This window comes from Leucoraja erinacea, chromosome 7 (assembly GCF_028641065.1).
Source record: "Leucoraja erinacea ecotype New England chromosome 7, Leri_hhj_1, whole genome shotgun sequence".
NCBI lineage: Eukaryota > Metazoa > Chordata > Chondrichthyes > Rajiformes > Rajidae > Leucoraja > Leucoraja erinaceus.
Window position 1 is genome coordinate 90,664 of NC_073383.1, and position 23,930 is coordinate 114,593.

A 23,930-nucleotide genomic window follows, 5' to 3' on the forward strand; every position below is an offset into this window, starting at 1 on the left:
ACATCCTTGCATCATCCGCTACATCCAGGCCTTTCTTATTTGGTATGTTTCCCCCTCATCCTTGTAAATTCCAGCAAGTGCCGTCAAACGCTCATCATATGTGAACCCACTCATTCCTGGGACCATTCTGGTAAAGTTTAGCCTGTTTTTTCCATGTGAGTATATTAGAGAACAATGCATTCTGTCTTCCCACCCCATCCAGTGATATCCCCTCAAACTCCTGACCCACTCTAGTTCCGCACCTGAGTATTGTCTACTTTTGTTCAAATGTTTGACATTTCACGATCATCTTCGTTCTTGTGTGTGTGCTCTAATCTTTATTTACCATTATGTAAATATGTTCAAAGTGTCAATTAAGAACTGTGCTGTTTACCGTCTGGGTTGTTGAAAATAATTCTTGCAAGCAATAGGCTAGAACTAATGCCTGATAGCAACCAACACATAATTTCATGACCATGCCACCAACATTGGTGGACCTGTGCAGTTTTCAGGATGAGGATAGACACAAAATGCTGGTGTAACTCAGCGGGACAGGCAGCATCCCTGGAGAGAAGGAACGGGTGACGTTTCGGGTCGCTTCAGACTGAAGAAGGGTCTCGAGCCGAAACATCACCCATTCCTACTCTCCAGAGATGCTGCCTGTCCCGCTGAGTAACTCCAGCATTTTGCATCTATCTTTGGTTTAAACCAGCATCTGCAGTTCCTTCTTCCTACACAGTTTTCAGGACTGTGTTTTTAGGGCGACATGGTGATAGATCTTGTAGAGCTGCTTTCCTGCATCTCCAGGTACCTTGTTCGAGCCTGATTTCCAGTGTGGTGTTTGGGCATCCATGTTTTGCCTGAGTTTCCTCTCGGTCCCTGGACTCTTCCCATATTCAGGGCAAGTGAATTAATAGGTTAACATGCTACTGTAAATTCTCCCAGTGTTGGGGAATCTGAAGCAGTTGAAGGGAATATAGATTACATTGGAATTAAAATGATGAATATGACTAGTTTGTGAGCTGGCAGAGACACTGTTGGCCAAAATGGCCTCTTTGGATACTGCATAAAGATACAAGTGGTTAATTGTATCATTCATTTAAATACATGCCCAGGCCATAACACCCCCACCACCGTGTTTCACAGATGAGGTGGTAGGGTTTGGATCTTGGGCAGTTCCTTCTCTCCTCCATACTTTGTTCTTCCCATCATTCTGATATAAGTTAATCTTCATCTCATCTGTCCACAAGCCCTTTTTTCCAGAACAGTGGTTGCTCTTTTAAGTATTTCTTGGCGAACTGTAACCTGGCCATCCTATTTTTGTGGCTAACTAGTCTTGCAGTGTAGCCTCTGTATTTCTGTTCATGAAGTCTTCTGCGAACAGTGGTCATTGACAAATCCACTCCTGACTCCTGAAGAGTGTTTCTGATCTGTCGGACAGGTGTTTGTGGATTTTTCTTTGCTATAGAGAGAATTCTTCTGTCACCAGCTGTGGAGGTCTTCCTTGGCCTGCCAGTCCCTTTGTGATTAGTAAGCTCACCAGTGCTCTCTTTCTTCTTAATGATGTTCCAAACAGTTGATTTTGGTAAGCCTAAAGTTTGGCTGATGTCTCTAACAGTTTTATTTCTGTTTCTCAGTCTCATAATGGCTTCTTTGACTTTCATTGGCACAACTTTGGTCCTCATGTTGATAAACAGCAATAAAAGTTTCCAAAGGTGATGGAAAGACTGGAGGAAAGACTAGGAGCTGAGAGCTCTCTTATACCTGCATTAAGGAGGCAATTAAACACATCTCAGCATTTACAAACACCTGTGAAGCCACATGTCCCAAAAATTATGGTGCCCTGAAATGGGGGGGCTATGTATAAACACAGCTGTAATTTCTACATAGTGAAACCAAAATGTATAATAATACCCATAAATAAAACCTGACAATGTGCACTTTAACCACATGTGATTTTTTCTATTCCAATTCTCAAATTGTGGAGTACAGAGGCAAATAAATAAATAATGGGTCTTTGTCCCAAACATTATGGAGGATACTGTATCGGGTATTTATAAGGATCATTTGTAAGGGTTTGTAAGGGTACAGAGAAGGTTTACGAGGATGTTTCCAGCACTAGAGGGTCTGAGCTGTAGGGAGAGGTTGAGTAGGCCAGGACTATAGAGGTGTATAACAAAATTATGAGAGGAATAGATCGGGTAGATGCACAGAGTCTCTTGCCCAGAGTGTGTGTATCGAGGACAAGCAGACATAGGTTTAAGGTGAAGGGTTAAAGATTTAATAGGAAACTGAGGGGTAACATTTTCACACAAAGGGTGGTGGGTGTATGGAACGAGCTGCCAGAGGAGGACACATTGTAGCTCCAGTTATTTTAGAAGCATTATCATCTCCTTTTGACAGGAAATGATTAATGTCCAATTAAAGTCTGGTTCATCACAGAGACCTCACTGTTGATACATTACACATCCAGTCCCTTTCTCTGTTATCTCCTTGACAGATTCTAGTAATAAGCCAGGCAACAAAAAAACAATTGTTCCGTTTTTATCACCATCCAATAAAGAAATACGATCAAAAAACTACTTTATCGTAAAATATGATTGAATCCTGAGACACAAAATCTATTAAACTGATTGTTGTGCTTACAGGAAAATAATGACTTCTTTTGAATCGAAAGAAAAATAATTGTGTGTGTGTGTGGTTAAGTTTCTGTTGTCGCTTGCATTGAGATATAGTGAAACGCGCTGTTTTACATACTATCCAAACAGATCAGACAATGCTAGACATACAATACAATCAAGTCCACCTCAAGTACAAAAAGAAGAGATAAGGGGAAGATACAGAGTGCAGACTGTTGCTTTCTGCTTGTGGCACACCAGAGACATAGACAGTCCAATGTCCACTATGGGGTAGAGGTGAATCGGACAGTATATTAGCTTATCCCAAGGGCTTCACGGTGGCAGAAGGCACCTACATGGGGAACCCGGCGTGGGGGGGGGTCGCTGAGAACAAGAGGGGCCGAAGAGGGCGGTGATGAAAGGACCACAACTGCGTACGGGTACTTTCTAACTTTGTCGGCCTCTTGTGGCGACTCTTTTGTGCACAGTGTGTGCAAAAACAAACAAAAAACACCACACCTTCACGGTACATGTGACAATAAAGTAGCCATCCAAGGTAGACACAAAACGCTGGAGAAACTCAGCGGGTCAGGCAGCATCTATGGAGAGAAGGATTTGGCGACGTTTTGGGTCAAGACCCTTCTTCAGATATCCTGAGAGGGGGATAGATAAGGAAGTGCAAGGTGTGAACATAGGACAAAGGGAATGGGGATCAAGGGGAATGTAGAATAGATCATTGTTAGTTGGGAGAAGCTAACAACAAAGCAAACAGGTGTAACATGTAGTCAGAGACGGTAAGACTAGGGAAGAGGGAGGGATGGGAAGAGGGAGGGTTGGAGAGAGAGGGAAAGAAAGGGGCTGAGAACGCATCCTTGCAGAGCACCAGTGTGGAGGATTATCGTGGAGGATGATTTGTCCCCTATCCTCACTGATGGGGGTCTGTTGGTCAGGAAGTCGAGGAAGTTGAGGATCAAATTGCATCTGCCCAGGGGGGTCTTGTAACATCACCAGTGAATGCCTTTAAATTGAGAAAAGGCTCCTGTTTTTTAATGAAATTAGTGTCTGCTTCTAAACCTGTGAAGTCGTCAATTTTAGTTCTATAGCACATTTAAAAACAACTCTCGTTGACCAAAGTGCTTTACATCAGGGCAGGTACTAACGTGCTACATACACTGGTACATACATCTAACATTACACATAAATACATACATACAGCGCTCCCTCAGAGGATAATGTTTTAAAAAGATGCGGCTCATCAAAATGGTAGATGGCGTTAATAAATTCTGCTGCTTCAGAAATAGACAATAGGTGCAGGAAGAGGCCATTCGGCCCTTCAAGCCAGCACCGCCATTCAATGTGATCATGGCTGATCATCCCCAATCAGTACCACGTTCCTGCCTTCTCCCCATATCCCCTGGGGATCTTTAAGATATTAAATGGTTTTCTAAGAATTTTATAAAGGATCAAGTATGCATTTCAAAGTCAAGAGTCAAGAGTCAAGAGTCAATTTAATTGTCATTTGGACCCCTTGAGGTCCAAACGAAATGCCGTTTCTGCAGCCATACATTACAAACACATAGACCCCAGACACAACATAATTTACAATTTACATAAACATCCATCACATTGCTGTGATGGAAGGCCAAAAAAAAACTTATCTCTCCACTGCACTCTCCCCCCCCCCGATGACAGAGTCAAAGTCAAAGCCCCCGGCTGGCGATGGCGATTGTCCCGTGGCCATTAAAGCCACGCCGGGTGGTGCGAGGTCGCACACCGGGTCTTGGTGTTAGAGCCCCCGGCGTGCGCTCGCAGAGTCCCGCGGCCATTCCAAGCCGCGCGGGGCAGTGATGTTAGGCCCCGCTCCAGGAGCTCTTCGACCCCGCAACTCGGGCGGGAGAAGTCGCCGTTGCAGGAGCCCTGAAAAGCGGTCTCCCTCCAGGGACCCGCGGGCTCCCGGTGCCGCCGTCCGCAGACCCGCAGTTGCAGCCTTCGCATCAGCAGCAGCAGCAGCAGCAGCGCTCCACCACCGCTCCACCTGGACTCGGCCAGCTCCGCGGCGGTGAGGTGAGTCGGCACCAGAGTCCCCGGTCTCCTTCTGTTGGAGGCCGCTCCTCATTTCAGCCCCAACGACAACGGAGACCCGACAAGAAAAGGTTGGGTCTCCCGTGCAGGGAGAGATTTAAAAGTTACCACCTCCCTACCACCCCCCCCCCACCCCCCCCACACACACACCCCAACAAAAAATAACAAAAACTACATGTAAACATAGACAAAAAATAATAAAAAACGCGGACGGTCTGCAGAGGCCGCTGCTGACGAGAGTCGCGCCGCCTATCAAAGATATTGAAGAGATTATGGTGGACGATTTAAGGCTTGTTAAGTCATAATGTAATACAGCATTGTGTCACACAGCATAGTGTCTTACACCCCTTCAGTCCAACCTGTCCACTATGCCCCATCTAGGCTTGTCCCATTTGTCCACATTCAGTCTATATACCTCTAAACAGTGTGTGTTTGTGTACCTGTCCAAATGTCCAAAGGCTGTTACTGTACCTGGCTCAACAACTTACTCTGACAGCTCATTTATTACACCCATCACCCGCTGTGTGAAAATGTTACACCTAGGTTCCAATTAAATCTCTCCCCTCTCACCTTAAATCTACGCCCTCTAGTTCGTGCTTTCCCAAACCCGGGAAAAAGAGGACAAGTAAAATATGGATCTTTCTTCAGGGTCCAACCTAGCTATCTCTGGTAGGCTCTGCTTTCATCATTCAATAGGCTATCGTGGATTAATGGTGTGGAGAGCAGGATCTTTCGTGTTTATGATCCTCTACTGAACCCTCACCAAAGTCAGTCAGCCAGTCAGCAAAGACTGGCAGTGCCAAACACATGTTTGTGATCCAAACCTTCTGTTTACTGACCCCCAAAAATGGCTAGGTCACCTTTTACATGATCCGGAATTTACATGACTTCAATTTGAAGAACCATTCACCACCAAAAACACACTGGCTTCCCAGAGGAAACATGTAGGAAGGAACTACAGATGCTGGTTTACACCAAAGATAGACCAAGACGTCACCCATTCCTTCTCTCCAGAGATGTTGCCTGTCCCGCTGAGTTACTCCAGCATTTTGTGTCTATTTCTGGCTTAGCAGATGTTAGTCTCAGTCCTCACATTGAAATCATTCTGGGCTGTACCTATGGGACACAGCTGGAGTTAATACATCGATAATGACAACTTATTACAACTGAAAATAAATAAATCTATCTCACCATCTCTCCTCGGGAGAAGAGGAATAGATTTTCAGTTCAGAGTTTTATGGCTTGTTTTAAAAAACATTTGGTTATGTTTAAAGACTTTTAATGACAGGGTGTAAAACTATTTTTGCAAGATATAGATTACAGTTAGTAGAATTCTGCAATCTAGATCTGAGGGTTGGTATTCATAAGATCTATTTTTGTAGATCATATGAAACAGGTTTCATCTGTAATCAAATATCTGATCAGCGTAATAACTATTTGTATTTTGAGTAGATGTCCAATAAACTAACTGCAGAAGTCTGCAGCTTCTGATTTGGATGAGATAATGTTCTATTATGATTAATACTCTGGTGATTGCTGTACATTCATTTTAAAAGTGTAAAAGTGGCTGTTTATCGGGTTGGAGGCAGGTGACTAGTGGGGTGCCTCAGGGATCTGTGTTGGGTCCTTTGTTGTTTGTCATGTACATCAATGATCTGGATGAAGATATGTTAAATTGGATTAGTAAATATGCAGATGATACCAAGATAGGGGGTGTTGTGGATAATGAAGAGGATTTCCAAAGTCTACAGAGTGATTTAGGCCATTTGGAAAAATGGGCTGAAAGATGGCAGATGGAGTTTAATGCTGATAAATGTGAGGTGCTACACCTTGGCAGGACAAATCAAAATAGGACGTATATGGTAAATGGTAGGGCATTGAAAAACACAGTTGAACAGAGGAATCTGGGAATAACCGTGCATAGTTCCTTGAAGGTGGAATCTCATATAGATAGGGTGGTAAAGAAAGCTTTTGGTATGCTAGCCTTTATAAATCAGAGCATTGAGTATAGAAGCTGGGATGTAATGTTAAAATTGTACAAGGCATTGGTGAGACCAAATCTGGAGTATGGTGTACAATTTTGGTCGCCCAATTATAGGAAGGATGTCAACAAAATAGAGAGAGTACAGAGGAGATTTACTAGAATGTTGCCTGGGTTTCAACAACTAAGTTACAGAGATAGGTTGAATAAGTTAGGTCTTTATTCTCTGGAGCGCAGAAGGTTAAGGGGGGACCTGATAGAGGTCTTTTAAAATGATGAGAGGGATAGACAGAGTTGATGTGGACAAGCTTTTCCCTTTGAGAATAGGGAAGATTCAAACAAGAGGACATGACTTCAGAATTAAGGGACAGAAGTTTAGGGGTAACATGAGGGGGAACTTCTTTACTCAGAGAGTGGTAGCGGTGTGGAATGAGCTTCCAGTGGAAGTGGTGGAGGCAGGTTCGTTGGTATCATTTAAAAATAAATTGGATAGGCATATGGATGAGAAGGGAATGGAGGGTTATGGTATGACTGCAGGCAGGTGGGACTAAGGGAAAAAAAAGTTGTTCAGCATGGACTTGTAGGGCCGAGATGGCCTGTTTCCGTGCTGTAATTGTTATATGGTTATATGGTTATATGGTTATTTGAAGTGATCCTTGAGAATGACAGACTGTTTATAAAACAAATAAGTTGTGTGGTTAAAACAGTTGGACGAATACGCAGAAAATGCAAGACCTCTGAATATAGTCAGGCATTAGAAATGTTTCGACATTTACTGATCTACATATCCCTGCAAAAAAATCTTTAGCCTTGACAGATTGAATGCTATATTTGTACAACATGCTTTTCTGTGTTTGCAGCAGAAATAAAATAGTCAACAGACAATAGACAATAGACAATAGGTGCAGGAGGAAAAGGAACTACAGTGTGCCATGATCATCCCAACAGTAGCCCTTTGGCCAAACGGTGACTGGGAATTTGGAGGCCTTGCCTTTTAAAGGGCCTGTCCCGCTTGGGCGTCATTTGTACATCATTTACGCGACGTCATTTACGTGTCACGACGCACGACACGTGCATGATGCGTGGTGAGGCATGGTGGCGTAAGCGTGGTAGCGCGCGGCGCTCCAGGATTTTGTGATGCTCAAAATTCTCGCGCAAACGACGCCCAAGTGGGCAAGGCCCTTAAAGCTTTTTTATTAAAATTCAATAGCAGATAGGAAATCCTTGCATTGATGACTTTATTCTGGATGATTTCTGTTGCAACAATTGAGGTAATTTATGTGGGAGCAGACGCTCCAAATGATGGGTCTTAAATGCCACCGGACCCTGAACCCCTATAAGGAAACCCATACTACTGCAGACACATGCCAGCTAATATTGTCAGAGTGTCAAGGAAAATAAAGAACAAACTGCAGATTCTGGAATTCAAACTATTCTAAGATTCTGGCACGCTGCAGTCAGGCCACATCTGTGGGATGCCATCTCAACGGCACTTCACTCCGCCCTCTCCCACCTCGACAACAGAGACACTTATGTAAGAATGCTGTTCATCGATTACAGCTCAGCATTCAACACCATTATACCATCAAAACTGATCACCAAACTCGGTAACCTGGGCATCGACCCCTCCCTCAGCAACTGGATACTGGACTTTCTAACCAACAGACCCCAGTCTGTGAGGTTAGACAAGCACACCTCTTCAACCCTCACCCTGAACACCGGCGTTCCACAGGGCTGTGTGCTGAGCCCTCTCCTCTACTCCCTCTTCACCTATGACTGCACACCTGTACATGGTACTAACACCATCACCAAGTATGCAGATGATACAACGGTGATTGGCCTCATCAGCAACAACGATGAGCTGGCCTACAGGGAAGAGGTCCAGCACTTAGCAGCATGGTGCGCTGACAACAACCTGGCCCTTAACTCCAAGAAGACCAAGGAGCTCATTGTAGACTTCAGGAAGTCCAGAGGCGGCACGCACACCCCCATCCACATTAACGGGACGGAGGTGGAACGTGTTTCTAGCTTCAGGTTCCTGGGAGTCAACATCTCCGATGACCTCTCTTGGACCCACAATACCTCTACTCTGATCAAGAAGGCTCATCAGCGTCTCTTCTTCCTGAGGAGACTGAAGAAGGTCCATCTGTCTCCTCAGATCCTGGTGAACTTCTACCGCTGCACCATCGAGAGCATCCTTACCAACTGCATCACAGTATGGTATGGCAAATGCTCTGTCTCCGACCGGAAGGCATTGCAGAGGGTGGTGAAAATTGCCCAACGCATCACCGGTTCCTCGCTCCCCTCCATTGAGTCTGTCCAAAGCAAGCGCTGTCTGCGGAGGGCGCTCAGCATCGCCAAGGACTGCTCTCACCCCAACCATGGACTGTTTACCCTCCTACCATCCGGGAGGCTACAGGTCTCTCAGTTGCCGAACCAGCAGGTCGAGGAACAGCTTCTTTCCGGCCGCTGTCACTCTACTAAACAACGTACCTCGGTGACTGCAAATCACCACCCCCCCCCCCGGACACTTATTATTATTTATTCAAATCGTTTGCTATGTCGCTCTTCAATGGAGATGCTAAATGCATTTCGTTGTCTCTGTACTGTACACTGACAATGACAATTAAAATTGAATCTGAATCTGAATCTGAAAAAGAGACAACGAGTCAGGTTGACAATGCTTTGTAATGGGCCTGTTCCACTTAGGCGACCTTCTAGGCGACTGCAGGAGAATCTATGGTCACCACATGTTGGCGGGTTGTTGCCGGGAAGTCGCCTTCATGGTCGTGAGGAATTCCCACATTCTGAGAAATAGTCGCGGCCTCATTATGGTCAACGTGAAGTTTTCAACACGTTGAAAAATTAGCGGTGACCCGAATGAAGCCGCCACGGAGAGTAGCGAGAATTCTCGTGCCGTAGGTGGATCGCCGGGAGGTCATAGTGGGTTTTTAGGTGGTCGATGGTTCTCGTAGGTTGTAGCCGGTGCTGACCGGTGAATTTCATTGGTTCATTGGGTAAAAAAAACGCAGTCGTTTTCAGAACCAAGGATAATCGACCGGTAATGTTAATGTCCGCTGAGCTTCACAGCCGTGTATCTCTGGCTTCTTAAAAGTTGTCTCCACTCCTTCTCCCCCCTCTTTTAAAGGACTTACTGTACACTGTGCTTTCGCCGTCTTAATTACACGCCAACCTTCCTGTTCATCGTGGTGTGTGTCTGTATCACATTGGCTTTGCACCGTGTGAATTCTTTAGACAGTGCTCCCCCCACTTGCCCTGTCCCCCGCCTGCTGGTGTGTGTGTGTGTGTGTGTGTGTGTGTGCGTGTGTGTGTGTGTGTGTGTGTGTGTGTGTGTGTGTGTGTGTATGTGTGTGTGTGTGTGTGTGTGTCTCTCTCTGACAGTCGCCGTTCCAGTTGCTGGGTTTTCACGCGGTTGCCTGCAACTTGACAGTCGCCTGAAAATTTGCCTAAACCCATTGCACCATTCGTCTCATCACACTCTTGTAAGTGATGAAAACAATAATATTTTTTAAATTGTAAAGCAGTTCTAGCGCTAGAAAGAGGCTGACCCGTTAGATTTATACTCGACCCGAAACATCACCCATTCCTTCTCTCCAGAGATGCTGCCAGTACCGCTGAGTTACTCCAGCATTTTGTGTCTACCTTTGATTTAAACCAGCATCTGCAGTTCTTTCCTGCACATTGTTTGAACTCTCATGGCTGGAGCTGACCAATCTGACCCCAACCAACAGCTTGACTCCCCCTTTCCTTAACTTGTACGTACAGTTTGAATCTCAAGAGCCAAGTCATGTAATATGTTTAATTAAGCCTTGAGCTGTTTCACAATGTGGTCTGTAATTGGAGTTAATGCAAGATTATTTTACTTAATTAATAAAACTAATCTTCATGTCTCCAACATTCCGAGCTACAACCAATTACGCATGAAATCGCTCTTGAGGTATAAGCAGTGTAATTATTTTTTTTAAATTTATTATACTTCATGCTGGTCAGCAGGTGTTCAGCTTTGGGTGAATAAGTAGCAAAACCAAATGCTGGTAAAGCAACATGCTTGGGAAGAGAAACAGTTGATATTTCAGATGAGAAGATATTTTGGTAGTGCTGGGAATGAGAAAACAGCAGGGGAGAGGGAGAGGGAAGGATGTAGGAGCAATCACGGTGGTGCAGCGGTAGAGTCGCTGCCTTACAGCGCTTGCAGCCCGGAGACCCGGGTTAGATCCCGACTACGGGTGCTCTCTGTATGGAGTTTGTACGTTCTCCCTGTGGGTTATCTCCAAGATCTTGAGTATAGAAGCTGGGATATAATGTTAAAATTGTACAAGGCATTGGTGACACCAAATCTGGAGTATGGTGTACAATTTTGGTCACCCAATTATAGGAAGGATGTCAACAAAATAGAGAGAGTACAGAGGAGATTTACTAGAATGTTGCCTGGGTTTCAACAACTAAGTTACAGAGAAAGGTTGAACAAGTTAGGTCTTTATTCTCTGGAGCGCAGAAGGTTAAGGGGGGACCTGATAGAGGTCTTTAAAATGATGAGAGGGATAGACAGAGTTGATGTGGACAAGCTTTTCCCTTTGAGAATAGGGAAGATTCAAACAAGAGGACATGACTTCAGAATTAAGGGACAGAAGTTTAGGGGTAACATGAGGGGGAACTTCTTTACTCAGAGAGTGGTAGCGGTGTGGAATGAGCTTCCAGTGGAAGTGGTGGTGGCAGGTTAATTGGTATCATTTAAAAATAAATTGGATAGGCATATGGATGAGAAGGGAATGGAGGGTTATGGTATGAGTGCAGGCAGGTGGGACTAAGGGGAAAAAAAATTTGTTCGGCACGGACTTGTAGGGCCGAGATGGCCTGTTTCCGTGCTGTAATTGTTATATGGTTATATCTTCAGTTTCCTCCCGCACTCTAAAGACGTACAGGTTTGTAGGTTAATTGGCTTGCCAATTATTGTAAATGCAAATTGTCCCTAGTGGGTGTAGGATGGTGTTAATGTGCATGGATCGCTGGTCGGCGCGGACTCGGTGGGCCGAAGGGCCTGTCTCTGCGCTGTATCTCTAAACTAAACTAAACTTAACTGAAAGAGAAATGGCCGATGTTACATATGAGAAAACATTTGGCAGAGCTGGGAAAGAGAAAACAGTCGGGGAGAAGAAGAGGGAAGGATGTAAAGAATAAAGGAAATATCACTGATAGGGTGAGACCAAATCGGTTAACAACAGCATAATTATTCCTCTTTGATAATGTGTTGAAAACAGCAAGCTGATGGGACATGCTCAGCAGTTTAGACTATCCAAATAAAAAGAACTGAGTCAAAATGGAGACAGGCAGAAGTGGCCATTGTCTGATACAAACAGAGAGAAAGTGTATTACCTAAAGTTGGAGAGTTTAATATAGAGTCTGGAATGCTGCGAAGTGAGCAGGAGGTGGTGTTCCTCAAACTTGCATTGAGGAACTTGCCTTGTTGGAACAGTACCACGGAGAGTCGGGTCAGATTTGTTCAGTGATGGAGCCACCCTGCCCCCCTCATGGAAGAGATGCCCAAAGATTCCGTACCCTTGGGGTTGAAGAAATACATCATGTGAAATTAAAGTACCATTGTCTTAATAATCTGGCCATGTTTGTTAAAGGAATGTTATATTAAAATATATATTAGATTCTCTGACAATATTTCGACATCATTTTATATTGTCAGCGTTGTTAGACTGAAGAGACTACTAGAAATTTACATAGAAACATAGAAAATAGGTGCAGGAGGAGGCCATTCGGCCCTTCGAGCCAGCACCGCTATTCATTGTGATCATGGCTGATCGTCGCCAAGCAATAACCCGTGCCTGCCTTCTCCTCATATTCCTTGATTCCACTAGCCCCTAAAGCTCTATCTAACTCTCACTTAAATCCATCCAGTGATTTGGCCTCCACTGCCCTCTGTGGCAGGGAATTCCACAAATTCACAACTCTCTGGGTGAAAACGTTTTTTTTGTGGCCACCTCTTTATTCTAAGACTGTGGCCCCTGGTTCTGAACTCACCCAACATTGGGAACATTTTTCCTGCATCTAGCTTGCGCTGTGTTGATTTAAGAGAGAGTTAGATAGAGCTCTAGGGGCTAGTGGAGTCAAAGGATATGGGGAGAAGGCAGGCATGGGTTATTGATCGGGGACAATCAGCCATGATCACAATGAATGGCGGTGCTGGCTCGAAGGGCCGAATGGCCTCCTCCTCGCCTATTTTCTATGTTTTCATGTTTCTATGTGCATTTGAAAATCCTGCACGAATATTTAGGCCTTTTTATTATGACAGTTCATGTTATTGAGCCAAATCCATATTTGGTAAAATTGTCGTGCAATATTTCAGACTTTTGTTTAAAACATTATTCAGTGTAATTGATCATTAATATCATTTTTGACAAGAATGCGGCAATTCCATTGGATACCATATATTGCTGCAACTTGTTATCCTTCCATATCTTTTAAAATATATATTTGAATGATAATCAAATATTGATTAAATTAAAATTGCTTTTGATTATTGTGTGTTGTAGAATCAAAAACTCTAGATTCTGGCATCTCGTTCCAGACAGAAGTCGCTTGTGCTCCTATTACAGGTAATCTTTGTGCATGTTGTCTTCTGCCATTTCCTAGGGTGGTCCCTGGTTGTACTGAGGGAATGTCTGCCTTCAATGTAATGCTCTGCCCAATAACTAAACTGAGATCACAGGCTCCAGTCTCCTGGTAGCTTGGATCGAACCTTTGATCGACTGGTATTTCATTATTTGAATTATTGAACTAGTTTATGACTATAAAATGAAACAGGCAAATTAATTTTGCTCTGCGATATGTTCATACATTTATCATAGGAATTGAAATAGTGCTCAACTGTGAAACCCAAAATTAATAGAGATACTCATCAGTTTAATGATCCAATTCCATGTTCTAATGGAATTTCAAATCTGTTACTTATATTTGATCTCAGTACAATTTTATCTTGGACCCTCTGAAAAAGGCTTTACATTGTCTGTCTTTTTCAAAGGTCATAAGAGATAGGAACAGAAGTAGGCCATTCGGCCCATCAAGTCAACACAGCCATTCAATCATGGCTGATCGATCTCTCCTTCCTAACCCTTCCATTCTCCTGCCTTCTCCCCATAACCTTTGACACCTGTACTAATCAAGAATCTATCTATCTCTGTGTTAAAAATATCCATTGACTTGGCCTCCACAGCTTTCTACGGCAATGAATTCCACTGATTCACCAACCTCTGACTAAATAAATTCTACCTCATCTCCATCTTAAAGGAACGTCCTTTAATTCCGAGGCTTCTAATCCCAGACTCTTCACTAGTGGAAACATCCTCTCCACATCCACTCTATCTGGGCCTTCCACTATTCTGTACGTTTCAATGAGGGGGCCCCTCATCCTTCTAAACTCCAGCGAGTACAGACCCAATGCCGTCAAACGCACCAAAAAAACGTTTTTTTAATTGAAATCCGTGATTTGACAATTCATAGATTGGCATTTCCAATATTAACCCCATTGATGAAACTATTAGATTAAGCCTGTCAGCGGCTTCTATCCAGAAGAGCAGGGCTCAGTGACTTGGGTTGGGACAGAAAACCTGATGGATTTCCAGTCATGGTCGCTGTCGATGACACCTACCAAAAACAAAATGCATGGTACTTCCTGGTAAAGATAGGGTTTGCCAACTGGTGATGTTACTCTAGGAGCTGTTGATGCAAGTTGCCATCATTTGAATGCATAAGCGAAGAAAGTTCTGAACATCCTGGGATGAATTTTAAAACATCAGTGAATTGAATTGAATTGAATACTTTATTGTCACATGTGATAAGTCACAGTGAAATTCTTCAACTCAGCGGGTGCTTAAAAAGTTATAAATCCCCCCCGTCCTCCCGTGCCAGGTCTGCCATTGTTCTTCCCCCCTCCCTCACAACTGTCCCCCCACGCCGGGTCATTTGTTTCCTCCATCGACAGCGGTGTCCTCACGTCCACGTGGTCCATCTACGTCCATCGGTCAGCACCATCGTCCACGCCACGCCACGCCACGCCACGCCGACCTCCCCACTATCGCCGCTGGGTCTTCTCCGGACACCTCCGTTCATTAGCAACATAGATAGTGTCGGGAATGTCCTCCAAATCTTTTTCCAAGGTTGCTGCAATTTTGGCAAAGTCCCCAAAACTGAGAGGGGTTCAGCCCTAATTTCAGCTTTTTTAAAATTTCACCCCAACCTGTTGCTCGCATCTTGTGATAGATGAAAAGTATATATATATTTTCCTTTGACCCAGGTTATGCTAATCTTTATTACCTTTCCACTAACGTTGCAGGAATTAATGGCAAAAGTATTCTAAACGCCATGAAAAGACAGCCTCCAGATGGCAGGAGTCCTCAGATCAACCTCACCGACCAGCAACCTTCCAGCTTGGCTCCATTTGCTGCTGCCTCAGCAACCTATTCTCCTGGTTCCTCTCGCTCTTCCTCTCAGAAATCCACTGCCGCTGCTCACTCCGCTCATAACGCCTCTGGCTCCTTCAAGATTTTCTCTGCTTCACCACTTAACTCTCATTCCCCAGGTAGTGTATTTACCTCACTTCCAATGTTTGTCGTGGATCGGATGTTTGTTTAACTGTCAAACTACATTGAGTTAGAAGACTTCCAAAAATGTTCTGCTTCAGATTATTGGGTTGAGATAGATCTTGGTTGTATGCATGAGCATTCTCTGAGATCTTCAGTTTCCTCCCACACTCCAAAGACGTGGAGGTTTGTAGGTGAATTAGCTTGGTAGAAATGTAAAATTGTCCCTAGTGTGTGCTGGATAATGTTAATGCTGGTCGGATGGGACTTGGTGGGCCGAAGGACCTGTTTACCGCGCTGTATCTCTAAACTAAACTAAGCTAAATTCAGAATACAGTAAAGATGCTGTCAAGGGTTGTTACGATGTTAGTTACCTAAAATTGTAGAACTCAATGTTCATACCGTTAAGGCCCTGTCCCACTTTGATGATTTTTTTCGGCGACTGCCTGTGACTGTCACAGTCGTAGCAGGTTGCTGAAAAAGTGGCGACTGGACCACCCCCCCAATGACAATGTCTACAACAACCTTCCACCTAGTCGACGTCAAGCTACGGCAAGCTACCAACAACCGGCGACCCAATCGTCGCGACTTAGGACGTCCACCTACGACCACGCCTACGACAACCGCCGACGACACAGGCGACAACCTACAACAACCAACGTCAACCTACATCCACCCACGACAACCTACAACAGCACCCGGCAACAACCTGCATCATCCTGGTGACAACCTACAACAGTACCTACGTCAGGAGAAGACCACTACGTCAAGCCCACAGTCACCGAAATATTTGGAACATTTCAAAATCCAGTGGCGAGCACAAAATCGTTACAACTCTAGGCGACTTGAGGAAACATATAGGTGTCACCTCGTGATCATGTGACGACAGCCTAGTCACCTGTAGTCGCGGAAAATTTGTCTAAGTGGGACAGGGACATTAGGTTGTTAGCTACCCAATCAGGATATGAGGTGCTATTCCTCCAGTTTGTGTGTGGACTCACTTAGTCAGTGGAGGTAGCTCTGGACAGAAAGGTCAGGATGGGAGTGGGAAGGAGAGTTTAATGGTTAGCAACTGAAAAATCTAACAATCCGAGCGCAAGTGTTTGGTAAAATAATCGGCAAGTCTAAGCTTGGTCTTGCCGATGTAAAGGAGGCCACATTGAGAACACTGAACATACTAGATGTGTTACTAGATGAGATGCACGTGTATTTCTGTCTCACTTGGTAGGACTGCTGGGGTCCTGGATGGATGTGACGGAGAAGGTAAAGGGACAAGTGTTACGTCTCCTGCAGTTGCAGGGGGAAGATATACACAAAATGCTGGAGTAACTCAGTGGGACAGGCAGCATCTCTGGAGAGAAGGAATGGGTGATGTTTCGGGTCAAGACCCTTCTTCAGACTGATGTCAGGGGAGTGGGCAGTACATGGGTAAGGAAGTATAAGGTGTGAAAACAGGACAAAGCCAAGTCAAGAGAGTTTATTGTCATGTGTCCCAGATAGGACAATGAAATTCTTGCTTTGCTTCAGCACAACAGAATATTGTAAGCATAAATAAATCCAGAACAGTTCAGTCCAATATATACATAAATAAACAGATAAAGTGGAATAGGCTGCTACAGTTCAGGAATTGTTACTTCCCCACAGCCATCGGGCTATTAAAATCAACTGAAACAAATCTCTGAACATTAATAGACCATTATCTGCTTATTTATTGATGTGTGTATATATTTATATAATGGTATATAGACACACTGATCTGTCATGTAATGTCATGTAAATGAAAGTAGTCATGTTTAGTATTTTGTTGCATATCCTTTGCATGCAATGACTGCTTGAAGTCTGCGATTCATGGACATCACCAATTGCTGGGTGTCTTCTCTGGTGATGCTCTGCCAGGCCTGTATTGCAGCCATATTTAGCTCATGCTTGTTTTGGGGGCTAGTCCCCTTCAATTTTCTCTTCAGCATATAAAAGGCATGCTCAATTGGGTTCAGATCGGTTGATTGACTTGTCCACTCAAGAATTGACCATTTTTTAGCTTTGAAAACTCCTTTGTTGCTTTAGCAGTATGTTTGGGATCATTGTCTTGCTGCAGAATGAACCGCCGGCCAATGAGTTTTGAGGCATTTCTTTGAACTTGAGCAGATAGGATGTGTCTATACACTTCAGAATTTGCTAGAAATTCCTTACTCTGTCTCATAATGGCTTCTTTGACTTTCATTGGCACAACTTTGGTCCTCATGTTGATCGACAGCAATAAAAGTTTCCAAAGGTGACTGGAGGAAATACTAGGTGCTGAGAGCTCTCTTATACCTGCATTAAGGGTGCAATTAAACGCACCTGAGCAATTACAAACGCCTGTGAAGCCATGTGTCCCAAACATTATGGTGCCCTGAAATGGGGGTGGGGGGGGGGGGGGACTATGTATAAACACTGCTGTAATTTCTACATGGTGAAACCAAAAAGTATAAACATGGTCTTTAATACAATCTGACAATGTGCACTTTAAACACATGTTATTTTTTCCTATTATAAATCTCAAATTGTGGAGTACAGAGGCAAATAAATAAATGATGGGTCTTTGTCCCAAACATTATGGAGGGCACTGTATATATTTTGATGTGACACATAAAAAACAAACCTTTCCTTGAGATCTGATTGGTATCAACTGTGTGCATTCCGAGAGATTTGCTTGTGTTAAGTGCAGAGGTGTCTATTGAAAGCTGAAAACGTTAACAAACTTTCTCACTGCAGAACTTAAATCTTGCAATTGTTAAATCAGCTCCAGAATAAATATACAGCTATTATTCACTTGTGTTTATCTTCTCTCAAAAGAAAGACGTTGAAATAAGGAACATGAGGTGACGACTGACAAATATGAAATGCCCATTATTGTAAACAAATGGAATTGATTAATGTTTATGAGAAGGGAGCCAAGTTATACAATGAGTTCTTATTTGAATAGCAGTGTAGACAGTTATTACAAAAATCATTGTATAAATCAACACTGGTGGATGCATTCAGCTCAGCCGCAGAGGTGTTCAACAATTTTGACATATTAGTTAAACTATTTTCTTTTCCTCTATTAAAAGGATGTGCAAGTCAAGCTTTAAAAATCAATATTACTCTTTATTAGTGAGGGAGGCTGTGGGTTGCCAACATTTACTTTCCACTTTTACAGGTTTCAAGGATTATGGGGAGAAGGCAGGAGAATGGGGTTCGGAGGGAGAGATAGATCAGCCATGACTGAATGGTGTGGAGTGGACTTGATGGGCTGAATGTCCTAAATCTGCTCCTATCACTTATGATCTTATGATCTTATGATTTAATTGCTCTTGAAAAGTTTTTGCCGGTGTGCCTCCTATAGTCCCTGGAGTTTGTTTGATAGAGATAACGCCCACAGTGCTTTGAGCTATGGAGTCCCAAGTCTTTGACAGTGACTGAAGGAACACTGACATTTTTGCAAGTCCAGATCGGGTGTGATATGGAAGTAGTTTTTTTCCCTTTTACCTGGTGCTTTTGTCCCTCTGAGTGGTGGAGGTGTTGATGCCACCATAGTGAGTTGCTAAAATCCATCTTGTTCACACTGCTGGTCCAGACAGTTAGTAATGGAGGAAGGAATATTGAATTTGGAGAATCGGAGTGACTGCAAATAGGCTGTTCTGTTTAGAATGATGTGATACAAGTGTGATTTGCTATGTATCAGACAACCCCTGTCCTGAGAAAGTGCGGATGCATTTGGTTGCATAATAATCAGTAAACAAACATCCCATTTCTGAGCTAATGATGGGAAAAATAATAATTGGTGAAGCATCTTAAAATCACTGGATCCAAGACACAAGGGGGCAGATGAGCTGTTCTAATTTCTATGTTCTCATTCCCCAAGAACACTTACAATGATATCCAATGGTTGAGAATTCTGACATTTAGCAATCAGAATTCTCATCCTTTGTTTGCGACGTGACTCCAACCACTAAAGTGTTTTCCATGCACTGCGTTGACTTCCATGTTATCCTGAATTGTTGATGGCATGTTGCTCTAAATGCTGCCTTGATGTACTAAGGGCCTGCAGAGAAATGAAGAACTCTACAAGGTTTTCGATATTCATCTACAGTGCCTCTTCAGGTTTGACAGAGTGGTGCCTATAATCCAGGGAAAAGTAAATAAGTAGCTAAATTTATTGGCCAAGAATTCACAGAGCGTTTTGAAATATCGTGTGCCAAAATATAACATTGTATTTACTCTGTTATAGCGGAGTCGGGGGATATGGGGAGAAGGCAGGAACGGGGTACTGATTGTGAATGATCAGCCATGATCACATTGAATGGCGGTGATGGCTCGAAGGGCCGAATGGCCTACTCCTGCACCTATTGTCTATTGTCTATTGTCTGTCACAGAAATAATTTAGATAACAGTTGTATTCTGTATTTAGATCTTTGGAAGAGAAAGTACGATTACGTTTGCTGTGTGTTTTTAAAAGTAACTTTGAGTAATTTAGTATTTTTTAGAATACATTGTTTGCAGCATACCCCGTGGAAATTTACATATGTGAAAGGTTTTCTTTGCAATTATCAGAAATGCTTAAGAGTGCAAACATATTTTTCATTGTAATTGAAAATTGCAGCAGTAAAAACAGGCTTCTTGAGTGTGTGGGTGAAGGAAAGTGATGTTGATTTGGACTCAAAGTGAATTATCTGCATTTACTGTGTCTAGAACCTAAGGATGAATGGGTTCTCCCGACCCATTACTGCCTTATAATGTGTTCTCCCGACCTACTCAAAACTTAAAGCAGACTTTTCTGTAAATTCACTTTGCACTTTGCTGGGATAGACACAAAATGCTGGAGTAACTCAATGGGACAGGCAGCATCCCTGAAGAAAAGGAATAGGTGACGTTTCGGGTCGAGACCCTTCTTCAGATTTTGCTGGGATTGCTAGCCGCACAGAGTTAATGTTTAATGTGCATTATGATGCAGGTTCTAATAAGTCTAATAAGATTGTGATCCTGCATTTGAGGTATGAAGTATTGACGCATGTTTTAATCCAATTAGAGTTATCTGAAATGACAGAATTTAAGGGATTGTGAAAACACAAAGTATAGGTTATAAAAATAGATTTTTTTGCTAAATCGTATTTGGTTTCTTTCCATTTGTGCAAAATGATTGTTATATGGCATCATTTAACACTATATTTGTGATCTATCAGTCTATATACTTGATTAATATAAGAACACATTTTTAGAAACATAGAAGATAGGAGGAGGCCATTCAGCCCTTCGAGCCAGCACCACCATTCATTGTGATCATGGCTGATCGTCCCGAATCAATAACCCGTGCCTGCCTTCTCCCCATATCCCTTGATTCCACTAACCCCTATAGCTCTATTTAACTCTCTCTTAAATCCATCCAGTGATTTGGCCTCCACTGCCCTCTGTGGCAGGGAATTCCACAAATTCACAACTCTGGGTTAAAAAGGCTTTTCTCACCACAGATTTAAATTGCCTCCCCTTTATTCTAAGACTGTGGCCCTTGGTTCTGGACTCGCCCAACATTGGGAACATTTTTCCTGCATCTAGCTTGTCCAGTCCTTTTATAATTTTATATGTTTCTATAAGATACCCCCTCATCCTTCTAAACTCCAGTGAATACAAGCCTAGTCTTTTCAATCTTTCCTCATATGACAGTCCCGCCATTCCTTGGTAGCTTCCATTTTATGAACGACAGATCCTTGTGTAAAAATCTGACTCTATCTTTCTTTGCCCACAAACTGTGCAATAAGGCTGAGTAAATCCGGCACAATTGTCATTTATCCAGTGTAATAAAGAAATGTTAATACATTTCAGTTTTAATTCTTGGCTAGGTGTTTCCTACTTTGGTTTCCTGAAATTCAAATGTATTTAAAATGATCAATTCTACTCAATCTGTTATGTTTGCACTGTGGATGAAAATGGATGTAGAAACATAGAAAATAGGTGCAGGAGGAGGCCATTTGGCCCTTCGAGCCAGCACCGCCATTCAATGTGATCATGGCTGATCATCCCCAATCAATAACCCGTGCCTGCCTTCTCTCCATATCCCTTGATTCCACTAGCCCCTAGAGCTCTATCTAACTCTCAAGTGAGTTTATTGTCATGTGTCCCTGTATAGGACAATGAAATTCTTGCTTTGCTTAAGCACACAGAAAATAGTAGGCGTTTACTACAAAACATAAATGTGTCCATATACCATGATATAAATATATACACACATGAATAAATAAACTGATAACGTGCAAATAGCAGAAAGTGGTTATTAATAATCAGAGTTTTGTCTGAGCCAGGTTTAATAGCCTGATGGCTGTGGGGAAGTAGCTATTCCTGAACCTGGTTGTTGCAGTCTTCAGGCTCCTGTACCTTCTACCTGAAGGTAGCAGGGAGATGAGTGTGTGGCCAGGATGGTGTGGGTCTTTGATGATACTGCCAGCCTTTTTGAGGCAGCGACTGCGATAAATCCCCTCGATGGAAGGAAGGTCAGAGCCGATGATGGACTGGGCAGTGTTTACTACTTTTTGTAGTCTTTTCCTCTCCAGGGCACTCAAATTGCCGAACCAAGCCACGATGCAACCGGTCAGCATGCTCTCGACTGTGCACCTGTAGAAGTTAGAGAGAGTCTTCCTTGACAATCCGACTCTCCGTAATCCTCTCAGGAAGTAGAGGTGCTGATGAGCTTTTTTGATAATTGCGTTAGTGTTCTCGGACCAGGAAAGATCTTCAGAGATGTGCACGCCCAGGAATTTGAAGTTCTTGGCCCTTTCAACCATCAACCTATTTATTGATGTTAATGGTGCTGTGGGTCCCCCTCCTACTCCTTCCAAAGTCCACAATCAGTTCCTTGGTTTTGCTGGTGTTGAGGGCCAGGTTATTGTGCTGGCACCATATGGACAGTTGCTCGATCTCCCTTCTATATCTCTTTCTTAAATCCATCCAGTGATTTAGCCTCCACTGCCCTCTGTGTCGCAAGGAACAGCAGATGCTAGTTGACACTGAAGATAGACACAAAAAACTAGTCTGCGGAAGGGTCTCGACCCGAAACGCTGCCCATCCCTTCTCTCCAGAGATGCTGCCTGTCCCCCCAAGTTACTCCAGCTTTTTGTGTCTATCTTCGATGAATATTGATGATCCTTGTTAGATTCTGCACTGCAGAGCAGGAATGTTATTAACTGCCCATCGTCTGAAGGAATGCCTCTTTCCAAAACCGCATGCTTGGCAAGAAAGGTTGCTGCATTATCACGATAGATGTGTCAGCAGAGTGGGAGTTGGAAGTAAGTGTAATTGTCTACAAGTACTAATTAAAACTTTCCCTCGCTGGGTCTGCCTTCCATAAACATCTTAATTAAATCTCAGCATGCCTGTGGAAGTCATAGGTATGTTACCAAAGGGCCACAATATTCAGACATAAGGAAGCAGGGGAGGTTTCGATTAGTCACAACATCCCATCTGTCTGATGGTCAAGGTCACAGTACACTTATGAAAGATGGTCTCAGCAGCTCGGCCAGAGTGACTTCTCTTCCAAGTTGAATTTGTAAGCACCTGCTGAATATTACTCATGTCCTGGGCCAGTTCAAGCAGAAATTAATAATGGGGATAGACACAAAAAGCTGGAGTAATTCAGCGGGTCAGACAGCATCTCTGGAGAGAAGGATTAAGTGACACTTCATCAGATTCGAAACGTCACCTATTCCTTCATTGATGCATGAGATGCTGTCTGATCCGCTGAGTTTCTCCAGCATTTTGTCTACCTTCAGTGTAAACCAGCATCTGCAGTTCCTTCCTGCTCACACCTGTTGTTCAGAGTCAGGGTAATGATTCCGTTCGCACAAATCTGGTGAGCCACGTGAGTACTCAAGTGTCAGCTTCAATATGCGTTGTGCCTGCCATTGTTGAAGACAAGGTGCATGTTCACACACAGTCCTCCTTTCCACGTCTCATCTCACTCCCACTACACAATCTCTTCTGAATTTTGATCGGCACATGACATACATCAACCTCACTATCGACCCCGTTTTTTCATTTTATCATTCGTGAAAATGAATGGTCACAATGATGAATGGTAATGGTGAAAATGAATGGGGCAAAAAGTCTTATTAAATTCAAATGTTATAATGAAAAGTTCACCATGCAATCATAGACATAGAGTTGACAGGTAACACATTAGCAGAAAACCTTAACGTGTATTCCCACACTTTGCCTTCCATCACAGTGAGGAGGTGTTTGGAGGTTCACTGTGATGGATGTCTGTGTTAATTGTGTGTCTTGGTTTTTTTTTCTTGTTTGTATGACTGCAGAAACTTAATTTTGTTTGAACTTAGGTTCAAATGACAATAAACGTTATTCTATTCTATCTATAGTGATTAACCTAATCTTCTGTATTTTGGAACCTGTAAGGATTCAGTTATTGAACTGGATCTTTCAGCATTGCTACCTGTAACAAAATATACAATAGGTGCAGGAGTAGGCCACTCGGCCCTTCGAGCAGGCACCGCCATTCAATGTGATCATGGCTGATCATCCCCAATCAGTACCCCGTTCCTGCCTTCTCCCCATATCCCCTGTCTCCGCAATCTTTAAGAGCCCTATCTGGCCCTATCACTTGAAAGCATCCAGAGAACCTGCCTCCACCGCCCT

The 23,930-nt window shown here is 43.4% G+C and overlaps 1 protein-coding gene across 1 annotated transcript in view; it reads left to right on the forward strand.

The window, feature by feature from the left end:
* Positions 1-23,930, forward strand: part of LOC129698553 (diacylglycerol kinase beta) — a 440,909-nt gene that overhangs the window by 36,534 nt on the left and 380,445 nt on the right. The window contains exons 3-4 of the mRNA XM_055637631.1: positions 13,224-13,286; positions 15,023-15,268. Of these exons, the coding sequence (XP_055493606.1) occupies positions 13,224-13,286; positions 15,023-15,268 (309 nt within the window). The remainder of the gene's footprint in view (positions 1-13,223; positions 13,287-15,022; positions 15,269-23,930) is intronic.